Genomic DNA, 14981 nt, shown 5'->3' with positions numbered 1-14981 from the left:
GCAACGCGCGCGGGGACACTTACGGACGGAAAATTTTGAAATGCTTAAAATGACCTGATTCGTACTCTCGTTTGATAGTTAAGTGATTTTGAGCATTTTAAAATTTTGACGTGCGCGTCATGACCTTTATGTGACCTTTTATGACATGACTTGTTGACCCTTGACCTGAAGTATATGTGATATGAATATGAATGACCTTTGCTTATGCATCATGAAGATATGATGGATAACGTGATTTCACAAAATGGCGCCTGGATGACGTCACGATGACCTGATGACCTTGAAAAGGTTACTGTCACGTCTTATGACAATGACCTATGACTGTGTCAAAATTGAAAGAAATTAACACAACCGATCTTGAGTTAACCGATGAACAAAAAACGGGGAGAAATAAAAATAAATAATAAATAAATAAATAAAGAAAGAAAATTCTGACGAAAACAATAGGTGATACGTAGACTTCGTTACGTATCACCTAATAAAAATAATAAAGAAAATCTTGACGAAATCAAAAGGTGATACGTATATTTCATACGTATCACCTAAAAATAAATAAATAAATAATAAAGAAAAATCTTGACGAAATCAAAAGGTGATACGTAGACTTCGTTACGTATCACCTAATAAAAATCTTGACGAAATCAAAAGGTGATACGTAGACTTCGTTACGTATCACCTTATAAAGAAAATCTTGAAATCAAAAGGTGATACGTATATTTCATACGTATCACCTAATTATTAGGTGATACGTACGAAGTATACGTATCAACTATTGATTTCAAGATTTTTATTATTCACAAAAAATTATTATTATTCTTCCTCGATTTTGTTCGCAAGAAATCTCAAGAACGGATAAACCCATTGTCATGAAACTTGCTATGATGATGGATCCCGGTCTAACTTAGTACTGCGTGACTTTTCAGTGACTCAAGGTCATCATGACGTCATCTAGGCGCCATTTTGTGAAAATCAACTCATGACCATAACTTCATAACAGAAAGCAATTTCTCATTCATATTTATCACGATCAAGGTCAATATTGGTCTGGTCAATTTCCGATCAATAAATGCGCGCAAAAATGCGCGTACGCTTACGTGCACGCGTAAATGCGCGCGTAAAATTTTAAATTGCTTAAAATCTTCTTAAATTTTTTTTGCATACGTTTCAGGCTATTGTTAGCATTTCATAAAAAATCACGCAAAACACGCATTTTTGCACGTTTTCGTTCGTCACGGCCGAACGAAAAATAATTCCCACAGAACATTCCTCATATTTTTACGAACAATTTGATACCATGTTTATTTCTTTATCACTATTAATAAGGGAATGAGCGTCCGTTCAAGATAACCGTCCGTACGCGCGATTTTTGTATTACATAGCATATATGGGCAAAAACATGCCCATAAAAAGTCCATTGAGATGAATAAGGAGTGCCTATTTTTTGTCCATATTTAGATAGAGTATGAGTCAGAGATATGATTTCATATCTCATTTGGACTTTAAGTTCATCTTGACGTCATCATAATGGCCTTGGAAGTCAAAATACAACTAGACATATAATACTTGTTTGGAACAAGTATAGGTGGGCTGGTCAACTAAAATTTGAAAACAAAATAGAGCAAAAATAAGCGAGAAACTGCTTATAAATTTGTAATAAACAATATCATGTAGATTCATAACGTAAACGAAATTCACCTTCTATAGTCATAACACGCAAATTGTGAAATTTCTGACATGAAGCCTTTAATCGAAATTTTCACTCTGATGACGTCATCAAAATAAAAAATGGTTATTCTTGAACTTGTAGAGAATTATCTTAGCTACAACATATCGAAATTTTGAAGAAAATCGATTAATATATACAGAGATACAATCAATTCTCCATAAATATGCTGACGTCATAATATGCAAATTCCTATTTTTAGTTCGAAGGCCATTATGATGATGTCAAAATATTTTTAATAGCCAAATGAGACATGAAATCATATTTCCGACTCATACTCTATCTAAATATGAAAAATAATTGAGGATCCCGGTGCATTCCAAAGAGCTATAACGGATTTTGTATAGGCATGTTTTTGCCCATATATGCTATGTATTAAAAGAGCTCGCGCGCACTGACATTTATCTTGAATTTACGCTCATCTTGTTCATAATGGTCATAAAGAGATAAACATGGTATCAAATTCCTTGAAAAAATATGAGAAATATCATGAAAGAAAAAAAAATGGCGATTCTATGTTTTGTAATGGTGTTACGCGCGAAAACGCGCGCGCATGCTCGTACGCGCGATTTTTTATAAAATGCTTAAAATGACCTGAAACGTATGCACAAAAAATTTGAGACGATTTTGAGCATTTAAAAATTTTGCGCGCGCACTGACGCGCGGACGTACGCGCACGCGCGCGTTTTTTGACCTGAAATTGATTGGACTGATATTGACCTTAATCATGATAAATATGAATGAGAAATAACTTTTGGTTATGAAGATATGATCAAGAGTTTATTTTCAGAAAATTTCACAAAATGGCGCCTAGATGACGTCATCAGTCAAGGTCAAGGTTGAAAACCTTACTGTGTTTTCTCCATATATGCCTTTACATATGTGTGCCAAATTTCAAGTTATTTGATTAAGCTTTTTTTATGTTATCTTGCTAACAAAAAGTGGGTCGAAATAAGAAAAATAAATAAATAACTAGACATATAATACTTGTTTGGAACAAGTATAGGTGGGCTGGTCAACTAACATTTGAGACAAAATAGAGCAAAAATAAGCGACATACTGCTTACAAATGCTTAAAAGACAATATCATGTAGATTCATAACGTGAACTAAATTCACCTTCTATAGGCATAACACGCAAATTATGAAGTTTTTGACATGAGGCCTTTAATCAAAATTTTCACTATGATGACGTCATCAAAATGAAAAATGGTTATTACTGCGCTTGTAGAGAATTGTCTTAGCTACAACATATCGAAATTTTGAAGAAAATTGATCAATATTTACAGAGATACAATCAATTTTACATAAATATGCTGACGTCATAATATGCAAATTCGTATTTTGAGTTCCAAGGCCATTGTGATGATGTCACGATACACTTAATGGCCAAATGAGACATGGAATCATATTTCCGACTCATACTCTATCTTAATATGAAAAAAAATTGAGGATCCCGGTGCATTCCAAAGAGCTATAACGGATTTTGTATAGGCATGTTTTTATCCATATATGCTATGTATTAAAAGACCTCGCGCGCACTGACATTTATCTTGAATTTACGCTCATCTTGTTAATAATGGTCATAAAGAGATAAACATGGAATCAAATTCCTTGAAAAAATATGAGAAATATCATGAAAGAAAAAAAAAGGGCGATTCTATGTTTTTTAATGGTGTTACGCGCGAAAACGCGCGCGCATGCTCGTACGCGCGATTTTTTATAAAATGCTTAAAATGACCTGAAACGTATGCAAAATAAATTGGAGACGATTTTGAGCATTTAAAAATTTTGCGCGCGCATTGACGCGCGGACGTACGCGCACGCGCGCGTTTTTTGACCTGAAATTGACTGGACTGATATTGACCTTGATCATAATAAATATGAATGAGAAATACCTTTTGGTTATGAAGATATGATCATGAGTTTATTTTCAGAAAATTTCACAAAATGGCGCCTAGATGACGTCATCAGTCAAGGTCAAGGTTGAAAACCTTACTGTGTTTTCTCCATATGCCTATACATGTGCCAAATTTCAAGGTATTTCATTCAACCATTTTTAAGTTATCTTGCTAACAAAAAAGTGGGTCGAAATAAGAAAAATAAATAAATAAATAAAAATAATAAAGGCGATTTTAACAAAAATATAAGGTGGTCTGTACTAGATACAGCCCACCTGATAAATAAAGGCGATTTTAACAAAAATATAAGGTGGTCTGTATTAGATACAGCCCACCTGAAAATGCATATTATGACGTCACTATATTTATGGAAAATGTAATGTATTTCTCTCGATATATTTATCGATTCTCCTCTAGATTTAAATATGTTGTAGTCGAGGCAATTGTCCACAAGATCAATACACATTAATTTTCATTTTAATGACGTCATCATAGTACAAACTTCGATTAAAGGCCACATGTCAGAATTTTCTTAATTTGCGTGTTATGTCTATGGAAGGTGAATTTTGTTCACATCATGAATCTACATGACATTCATCTTTGAGCACTATCTATCTTATGTGTGCTCTGTTTTCTCCCAAATTTGGGTATGTTATAGCTGAGGCCATGGGCTATCAAAACGTTGTACTTTGTTTTTTAATCAGATGTTGGGATCATGTCGGAATTTTCAATCGAAAGTTGAAATTGCAAATTTTGAAGAAATTATTAGGTGATACGTACGAAGTATACGTATCAACTATTGATTTCGTCAAGATTTTTATTATTCACAAAAAATTATTAGGTGGTCTGTCGAAATCGACAGATCACCTATTGTTTTCGTCAGAATTTTCTTTATTATTTATTATTTATTTTTATTTCCCCCCACTTTTTTGTGTACAGGATAACTCAAGATCAGTTCAGTCAATTTTGTTAAATTTTGGCACAGTCATAGGTCATTGCCATAAGACGTGACAGGAACATTTTCAAGGTCATCAAATTTTCATGACGTCATCCAGGCGCCATTTTGTATTTTTTTTGGTACTTTCAATTCATGATCATATCTTCATAACGGAAAGGCATTTCTTATTAATATTTATCATGATTAAGGTCAATATCCGTCCGGTAAATTTCAGGTCAAAGAACGCGCGCGCATGCGTACGTCCGCGCGTCAGCGCGCGCGCAAAAAATAAAAATGCTCAAAATCGTCTCAAATTCATTTTGCATACGTTTCAGGCCATTTTAAGCATTTTGCAAAAAAACGCGCACACGCGCATGCGCGCACGTTTTCGCGCGTACTGGTATTTTTCAACATAGAATCGCCAATTTTTCTCTGTCATCATACTTGGCACATTTTTTCAAGCATTTTGATACCTTGTTCACCTTTTTCTGACCATTAATAACAGAATGAGCGTCCGTTTAAGATAATTTCCGTGTGTGCGAGCTCTTGTAATACATAGCATACATGGGCAAAAAACATGCCTATACAAAATCCATTGTAGCGCTTTAGGATGGAAGGTGAACCCAATTTTTTTCCATATTTTGATAGAGTATGAATTGGAGATATGATTTCATGTCTCATTTGACCCTCAATTAACTCATGACGTCCTCATAATGGCCTTCCAACTCAAAATTTCAATTTGCATATTATGACGTCAGTATATTTCTTGAAAATTGACTGTATCTCTGTAAATATTGATCGATTTTCTTCCAAATTTTGATATGATCTAGCTGAGACAATTCGCTACAAATGCAGTCTACACAAAATTTCATTTTGACAAAGGTATCATGGCGTATTTTTGCGATTAAAGATGGCATGTCAATTTTTCACATTTTGCGTGTCTTCTCTATGGGACATGACTTTTTCTCAAAACTGGATTCTACATCCTGTCTTTTGCGAGCAATATCTCCGTCGTTTTAGCTTTGTTTTCGCTGAGCTTTGAGTATGTTGTAGCTAAGACAATAAGCTATCGTAAGTGTGCCCTTTATTTTTCGATCAGATGCCGGGATCATGCTCATATTTCACTTACAAAGTCGGATTTGTGAAATCTATTTTCCGTTTACGTGTAATCTCTATGGAAATGTTTTGGTATATCGGTAACGCACTTGACTTCCGACCTCGAGGTCCCTGGTTCGAGTCCGGGCGTCTCCAACAATTTTTTTTCTTCACTTTTTTTTCTTTTTGACCTTCACTCTACCATCTCCGTTGAATATTAAAACACGTACAATCGCAAATAATGTAATAAACAACCATATTTACTTTATTATTACCCTATTATCACTTGATCCATTAGTTTTTGCGTGTAATCCTTAAGGGAGATGACTTTTTCTCAAATCTGGATTCTACATTCATGTCTATTGCGAGCAATATCGCCGTTATTTCAGCTTGATTTTTGTTGATTTTTGAGTATGTTGTAGCTGAGACTATACGCTATCTAAATGTCCCCTCATTTTTTCAATCAGATGTCATCAATGGTCTGTTGATAATGATCATCAACATCACCATGATCATCATCATCGTCATCACCATAACTATCAAGATCATCATCATCATGATCATCATCATGTTCATCATTCTTTACATGTCTATATAACTTCCACCTTTTTCAATATAGTAAATATTGAATTAAAGATGAGCATGAACATAGGAATTGAAGACAGACCACCTAATTCGTCCCCATGACGAATTAAATTTCTAGTTATTATTCTTCCTCGATTTTGTTCGCAAGAAATCTCAAGAACGGATAAACCCATTGGCCCGTATTCTGAAGTCAGGTTTAGTTAAACCCAGGTTTAACTTTAAACCCAGGTTTAACTAAGCCAGACTTCAGGTCTAAGTATCATTTCAGTTTCTGAAAGCCAGGTTTAGTTAAACCCAGGTTTAAGTCTAAAACCCAGGTTTAAAGTTAGGCCAAGGTTTAACTATCATGGAGATGTAGTCTGCTTCTACTGCACATGCTCAGTACAGCTCACCCATCTTCCAGGGTAGCTGCTAGCTTGCTGCATCCCCCTGCACCGTACCTGGGCAACTGCACTAGCTTGCATTGCACTAAGTCTGCAGTAAAGTCTAGACAGGATTCTTAAAATGGCAGAGTCGAGCAAGAAGCAGAGAAAGGCGAATTGGGAAGTAACAGAGAAACACTATCTTCTGGAACTATTAGCTGAAAGTGTGGAGGTGATAGAGAACAAAAAGAATGACTACGAGGCCAACGTGGCAAAGAACAATGAGTGGAGCCGCATCCACCTAATGTTCCAGGCTCGCTATGGAAATAAGAGAGAGTTAAAAGAGCTCAAGGAGCAGTGGAAGCGCATGAAGCTGGTGGCTAAGAACGAGTGGAGCGTATGGAGTTCGGGAAGGAGGTTAACAGGGGGAGGGCCAGCTCCCAAATCTCCTTCAGCCATAACTACCTTCATTCACAATTTGATTCCCCAGGATTTCAGACAAATCCATAACAATTTTGATTGTGATGCAGAGATCACTGCCAACAATGAGGCAGTGACGGCATTGCGTTACCTAGCAGGGGAAAGCCAGGAATTTACCTGCAGTTCTTTTGGGTAAGTGAAATAATCAAGAGCTGAATGATTAAACTGTAAGTTTCCACTTCGGTTCCACTTACCAACTTGACTGTATGCGTTTAATGGTCCCTTTTCAGGAAATTACGGGTCTAAATTGACAGCCGTGTTGAAAGTCATGCAGTGGTGTTCCGTAGTCTTCGTGCGTATGTTGTTGTTTTTTATTTATCTAAATCTCATCCCTTCTAGTCTGTGCGCAAGGCAAAAATGATTATGAAGGAGATGCTGTGATAACGTCATTACGAACTCGTAGCTCGTGCACATTGATTTCCATGCATGTCCTTTTCAATACATTGAAAAGGACAAGAAAAGGGACCATTAAACGCATTATACAGTCAAGTTGGTAAGTGGAACCGAGGTAGTAAAACCTTCTCCTAATTTTAAATAATCAATGCATGAGGTAAAATGACATTTTGGGGGATTTTGGGGGCAAAACGCTACGACCAGACTTGGTCGTGGCGTTAGCAAGAACATGTGATTAGACGGTTTCCGTCTCTAAAGAGAGAGCCAGCCGACCCTACCCCAATAAGAGGCTAACGAACGAAAGAGACGGAAATTCGGTCTAGACTAGATCTAGAGACAGAATACAATTAGATCTAGTCTAGGCCTACAAGTTAATATTTATTGCCACAACTAGTTTTGTCACTGATTACCCGATCATACTGCACTAGGCCTACAGCCACTAGACTAGAGTCTAGATCTAGATAAACATAAATCAGTGACATAAAATGATTGTTTTTCATAAATATTTGTGTCTATTCTAATAATGGCCCAATGCCGAGTAAACTTTCAACAGGAATTCTTCGTTTCATTTGTGTAGTCTGCTCGTGAATTTATGCGATTCAAAAAAGCGCGCTAGTTACGTTCTCGTAGTCGTACGGGGAGCTAGCCTAGCCAAGGCCTGGGCGAAGCGGACCCTGGACGAAGAGCTTAACTTGGTGCATGATGAAGCCGAGCTGAACTCTCGCATGCTTCGTGACGGGGATAATTAATTAACTATCGAGTTAAAGTTCACCTGAATCTACCCTGTCTAATCAAAGCATAAGAAAAGAAAATGAATAAACACGTAATTTAAGAGTCTTACCTTCTCTACATGTATATAATTATTGTGCTGTACACGAATAAATATCATGATAAAAGAAGTCTGAAGATAGACCTAGCCTATGTCCTTTTTTGTATGTCAGAGCTGTACGAAGTAGTGCTTTAGGTCGTTCGCGCTTATTAGTTTGACTTCGAGCCCTCGTACCTTAAAGTAAAGTTGAATTTTGATTTGTTACTACAAAATGTCGTTTTTGCAATTACACGATTTGTTCCAATTATGAAAATGAAAATTCCATAAAATGTTAATTATACATAGATCTATCTTTATTATTAATGTTCGTATCTCAATAATCAGTTGAATCAAAGTTTGATTATTCAACAGAAATGAGTCTCAAAATTAAGCCTAACTTACTTTAAGATTGATCGATTCATGAATTAACTGACGCCCATTGACGGTATTAGGCATGAAACCATGGACCTACTTTCCACGACCATCCAGGGGAATCAAATAAAAGGAGAAGGGGGGGGGGGGTGGTGGCGTGGGGGGGGGGTCTGGAATTTGACAGCATTTTCTAAATTTAAGTAACAGCTTCCAGGGTGTTGTTTGTTGTTTTCTATTTATTACAAAAGGCATTAAATACAATTTATATACACAGATCACTTGAGATGAACTGTCTGAAGACCAACTTTATCATTAAAAATCACATAAGTTGGAAAATTCATTTAAAACAGTGATGAAAGCAAAGATAACGTTTCAAAATTGAAACAAATGCCATATTTCAAAGCAGCTTGGACATCCAAAGACAAATAGGCTATACATGCATTCTGAATTGTATTATTCATGTTCTAAGGTTTTCATATAAAGAATAAGGATAGGCCTAAATAACTAAATAGGGACAAGTTTTAAATGGGGGCACGCTACAAGAGTCCTATCTCGCACCCCGGGGCAACGTGTCTGACACGGCCGGTAGCAACTACTCTGAAGATCAAGCTACATTAGGGAGACACGAAAGAACGAGGGACAAGATGAAATTATCAAAATAGGAGTACATGTATTTTTATGAAATTCTCTAAATACATATATTGTTTCTATTCACGATTATAGCATGGATGGCATTGAAAGCAATCATGACATGACACTCCTCCAGCTCAGTGATCCCACGGATGACCCTATCATCACGCATCCATCCACCAGCATATCTTCTTCATCTAATCCATCCACCAGCAGCCTTCAGCCCTCAAAGCCTTCAACAAGCTTATCTCATAGATCACAGGCATCAACCAGCTCATCTACCACTCACACACCCCTACCGACTGAAAGGTAGTGATTTACATGTACTGTAATGTGTCTATTTCTTTCAAACAAATCCTCATGAATATTATCTTGATCAAATGGGGAAATAAATAACTCTAAATAAGATTCAAGTAGAAAATTATATATATTATAATTTATTAATAATTAATAGTAAGATAAAGAATAATTTATTTGAATTATATATCATATTCTGCAACACATTTTGTGTTATATTTCCAAATGTTCAAGGACCAAGAGACCAAGAACCAGGACACCGTCTCCTGCACCGAACCCATCCATCTCGTTTGATGCCTCACTTTTAGATTTTGCTCAGAAAGAGCATGATCTGAAGGTCCAGCACCTTAACCGTGAGCACGAAAAGAGAATGGAGATCCTGGAGCTGGAGCAACGTTTCCATTCCAAGAAACTGGAGCTACTGGAGCTTTAAGTTGTACCTTTTTTCATGATATATATGATATAACTATGCATTTTTACATGTTTATTCCTTACAGGTGTTAAAATGCATGAGAAAATTGCATAATAATTTTTTGAAATGTATTCAACAGAGGTACTGCATACTGCATACTGCATACTGCATACCGTTTATATGTCTATATTATTCCAAGTACTCATCGGTGAAGAAAAGCAGAAAAATTCAAATAAATCAAGCTTATTTCAAAATGACCGTGCTAGTACTGGTAAGATGTAAATTGTCAACATAAATAAAAGCTCTAGGTTAAACCATCTCTAAACTGAGCCTGACTGTATATTCTACAATATGAACTATTTCAAATGTGCCATTTCCATACAATACGACTGGAATTTACAAAGTGTTTGTATTACATGCTTGTAATAGTTTTAAATGCTTGATATGGTGCCACATGTATCTGTAATATCTTTGCACTATCCAATTCAATGAATTACACTTGGATTATTAAAAAAATAATAAATGAGTGCACATTGATACATTAACTCCTTGAACCAACTGTTTGATTTACATAAATGGTGTATGGAATGAGTGCTGTCTTTGTCCCTTCACACTACGCTAAAAAAGCTGAACATAAAGTAATGCATAACAGCTCGAGACAGTCAATGGTAGATTATATTGTATATAATGGTAGTTGCCTAGATCTATATCTGAAATCATTTGTCGGATTTTTGTCCGTCAAGAATTTCTACATAGGTTCACAATAGAAACTTGGCGATCTGTTACCTCCTTGAAGAATTAAGAATTAGCGTCATTTCACATAATAGATCAATGTAGAATGAATGATTCATTAAACTTTTGCTAATTCTTAATGAATAATGAACCTAATGTCAATGTTCCTAAACCACAGGAGAACCCCAGTGATATGTTACATCCTGATGGAGCTAACAACATAGCTTGTCAACTTAAAGAAGACAGTAGCTAATTGAGCGTCATTCCTTCTACATTGATCTATTATGTGAAATGATGCTCAATTAGCCACTGCCTTCTTAGCTGACCAGCTATGTTGTTAGCTCTATCAGGAGGTAACAGATCACCGGGGTTCTCCTGTGGTTCAGGACCATTGACTTGAGGTTCATTAAGAATTAGCCAAAATTTAATGAATCATCCCTTAAAAAGTTGATCTATTATGTGAAATGATGCTCAATTAGCCACTGCCTTCTTAGCTGACCAGCTATGTTGTTAGCTCCATCAGGAGGTAACAGATCACCGGGGTTCTCCTGCGGTTCAGGACCATTGACTTGAGGTTCATTTCTCATGATGGAGAGATTCCAGAGGACAACAACGGCAACAATTGTCGTCAGTGTCGTTTCCAATTTGAGCCCGAGCTGGTTGAGACATGGGAATCTCCTCTTCATCATCCCAAATGTACGTTCAATGATGTTCCGGCCTCTAATCTGCGCACGGTTGTATCTTTGCTGACTCCTGTCACGCGGGTGAAGTAGTGGTGTCATGACATATGGCTGGCAAGCATAACTACAGATTAAATTATTTTGGAAAAAAGGATAAAGGACAGTGATTTTTTGTTAATGTCAAAGCTAATGAGGCATCTCAAATTTATACTAAAGAAAAGACAATTTGTTAAAAGAAGAAACTATTACATCAGCATTTTTGTAATCATAATATTTTCATTTTTTTTTCCTGTGCAAATCAAATATGAAATGTAGGTAGGTTGTAGGTCTACTTTAAAAGTAGCTCTCCAAAACTCTGTTTAAACATTACTTATTCAAACATGTGTTCCATTACAATTATTACAATACATGGTACATAACATTCTTCCTATTTCATTTTTTTTATAAGACCAACTTTGAGGGGTTTATCATCTATAGGTAGGCCTATAATCACCATGGCTGAAACTGTGGTTAGATAATCATCATGATATGCAAAATTGGATGTAAGGAGTTTTCTTTTTAGCTGCCTCGAAGAAGTGATGGGCTTATTAATATGGAATAGAATTTCCTAAAATTTGTTACAGAATATAAAAACACAAAATAATGTTAAGCCCTTCTTGACCCTGGACATTTGCAACATGCTTTGTGCCCATTAACCAAACATACTGACATACCCAGGGGTGGATCCAGCCGGCGGCGAAAGAGGGGTCCCAATTCAACAGAAAATATTTAGCAGCGGCTAAGCCGATGGGCCCATTGAGGGGGGGGGGGGGGTATTGAATGGTATTTTTTTCTTTCCAGGGGGGGGGGGAAGAGATTTTTTTTTTTAACCTGTTTTTTGGCCAGGTGAGGGGCCTAGGGCCCTCCCTCCCCCCCCCCCCCCCCCCCCCCTTCCCCTGGATTTGTCCCTGGACATAACAGCATGAAAATGACAATCTCTACTTCTCTTCCATTTTCTAAATATATATTTTTACTGTGCTACTCACCCACTGTCCCCCAATAGCCATTTGGCCTCATGGCTAGCCTCTTGAAGAATCCTCTTGAGCCACGATTCCCGAAAAATCTGTGAGTCATGGGACCCTCCCGGCCATCTTGCGACCACATCTGTTATCAGCCCTTCGTGAGTGCATACTGCCTGAAATATGTGCACAAAAATACAGAAGCATTTAACAAAATTAATAATGAAAATACACATTTAAAAGGAATGCTGTGTCTGTCTCATCACGTCCACAAAGCATTTTGGTTCTTCACATCAAAATTTAACAACTTGGAAACTTGGAAAAAACTGCTTAAATTTCAGAACTTGTTACAATGTGACATGGGTCATTTTGATTGCATGTGACAATTTTTAATTCATACACTTTTATAATTTCTATGAATATCCTATTGTTATCAGTATCTTGCACATCATCATTTGCGTGTAAACATAGAATTAAAACATTTCCCTGTTTGCAATAACATAAAAATAAAGTAGATATCAATATCAAAAATTTGTCGCACAAATTTCTCATGCAAATAAATTTACCCCTCATAACACCAAGCCAGACTTCAGAATACAGGCCTATGACTCTTACCTGCACATTTATAGAAAAGCGACCTTTGCGATTGAGAAACCTCTGTGCATTGTCACCACCTGGGCTCCTTATGTGAACATGCGTGCAGTCAATGGCCCCTACTACCCCTGGAAACTGACAATAGTCAAAAAAACGTTACTGAGTTTGCTGAATCTGGAGAGGTGTAGTTGGAAACTGGATGTACTGTGGACGTAAATGGGCGATTTGAGTTGACACATCACTGATGATCCTGGAGAGAGATGCCTGTGAGAGGGTAGCCTCATCCCCATGCATCAGTTGGAAAGTGCCTGTAAAAAAACAGACAATTGAAAAATTAAAATTCCTAATCAAATATTAACAGATCATAGATCTATTTTTAAATTTTTTTTGAAAATCATTGCAGAAGTGGGTTTTAAATGAACAATTTTAACAGAAATTTTGCCATCATATTACGGGAGTCCCATAACTTCAGAGGGGCTTTATAAATTTACATCTTATAGAATCACTTCAATTTATGATTAATACAAGTAGACTAGATCTAATAAGAAAAACCTAATCACTGAAATAAATAATATTTAACGTGGCAAATTCAAATGTAGATCAATGTCTTGCCCAAACTAAAGGACATTATTTAGTGGGACTTGGACCTCAGACCTTGTGATCTACAGTCCGGTGACATATCCACTCGACCACGTCACGTCTACTAAATGCAATTATGCCCCCATGGTGCTAGTTTGGTATGTTTGAGTAGGGTATCTACATGCCGCAGTTACGGGTCAAATTTTGGATAGGCTTCTGAATTAGCGACATGCCCATTTTGGGTTACATTATATCCCCGGCCCCCCCACTCAGAGGTTGGAATGACCGCATGCGTGTTACCAAAATGTCCGGTAAAGGGGTACTTTTCGTGCGACAAAGTCCGGCCCGAGAATTGTAAAAAAAGGGGTGTATTTGACTTTTCACCAAGATATTTTTTTTAAAAGGGGTGTTTTTTCTTTTTTCTCTCATCTCTTTGGACTCCTGTCTCCTGAGAAAATATTCCGAATTTAGGGGGGTACATAGGTCTAGAGCATTATTCCTGATTTAGGGGGGTCTCCAAGTCCAAGGCAGGAAAAGCCCGCGAAAAGCCTGCGAAAGGGGGGTTCGAAAATGTTGGCAGTCCTCAGATAGGGGGTGCTTTCAAAAAATATGGAACAAGCATATGCGTACCCTAAATAACACTGAGTGGGGGGGCCGGGATTATATCGTACTGGTATAGGCCTAACAGAATTTCATTCAATGGTGTTCATCTGCAGGAAGTGACAAACCAAAAGGACTTGGGAGTTATAATTAGCAATACCCTCACCCCTAACGAACATGTTGATGAACTAGTTAAAAAGGCTCGCTGTAAGATTGCAATGTTCCGACGCTGTTTCACTGCACTGGATGAAAGGAAAATCACCATTTTGTACCAATCCATAATTCGTCCAGCGCTGGAATATGCATCATCTGCTTGGAGCCCACTTACAAAGAAGAATATTGAGAAGTTAGAGAAGGTGCAGACCAAATGCCTACGTCTTGGTAACAAGGAAATTCCTATTGAGACATTGAAGGAGAGAAGAGCAAGAACAGACCTTATCAATTTGTACAAATACCTTAATGGCTATTACACAACTCCAGCACAAAGATTCTTCTCCCACCCAAATAAGGAATTAAGAGGGCATTCTAGCAAAGTGTTCCAAAGACGTTCCAGAACTCAACTGACTGGCCACTTTTATACTAACAGAGTGGTCCAACCTTGGAACAACCTACATACCAGAAAAAGTAGTGTCTGCACCTACAGTGGCGACTTTTAAAAGTCAACTGAGAGCCCTTCCCTTAGGAAAAGAGGGCTAATCTACCAAGTATACCAAGTAAGTAAGTAAGTAAGCCTAGGTCAGTGACTACTAGGGTCTAGCTAGTCAAAGAAAAGAGTTTTCAGAATATTACTAGGCCTACGGTACT

General features: G+C 37.1%; 1 protein-coding gene across 1 annotated transcript; it reads right to left on the bottom strand.

Annotated features, from left to right (window-relative positions):
• Positions 1-10149: 10149 nt before the first annotated feature.
• On the bottom strand, positions 10150-13154 carry LOC105441000 (putative nuclease HARBI1; the record flags this gene model as incomplete). The annotated part of the gene is made up of 3 exons (XM_030996943.1): positions 10150-11530; positions 12432-12580; positions 13020-13154. Coding segments are annotated over 3 exons (633 nt in total), but the record flags the coding sequence as incomplete, so codon positions are not given.
• Positions 13155-14981: the final 1827 nt, after the last annotated feature.

This window comes from Strongylocentrotus purpuratus, unplaced genomic scaffold (genome assembly GCF_000002235.5).
Source record: "Strongylocentrotus purpuratus isolate Spur 01 unplaced genomic scaffold, Spur_5.0 spur5_scaffold_3, whole genome shotgun sequence".
NCBI lineage: Eukaryota > Metazoa > Echinodermata > Echinoidea > Camarodonta > Strongylocentrotidae > Strongylocentrotus > Strongylocentrotus purpuratus.
The sequence above is the reverse complement of the archived record's forward strand: the minus strand, read 5'-3'. Positions and strand labels throughout refer to the sequence as shown.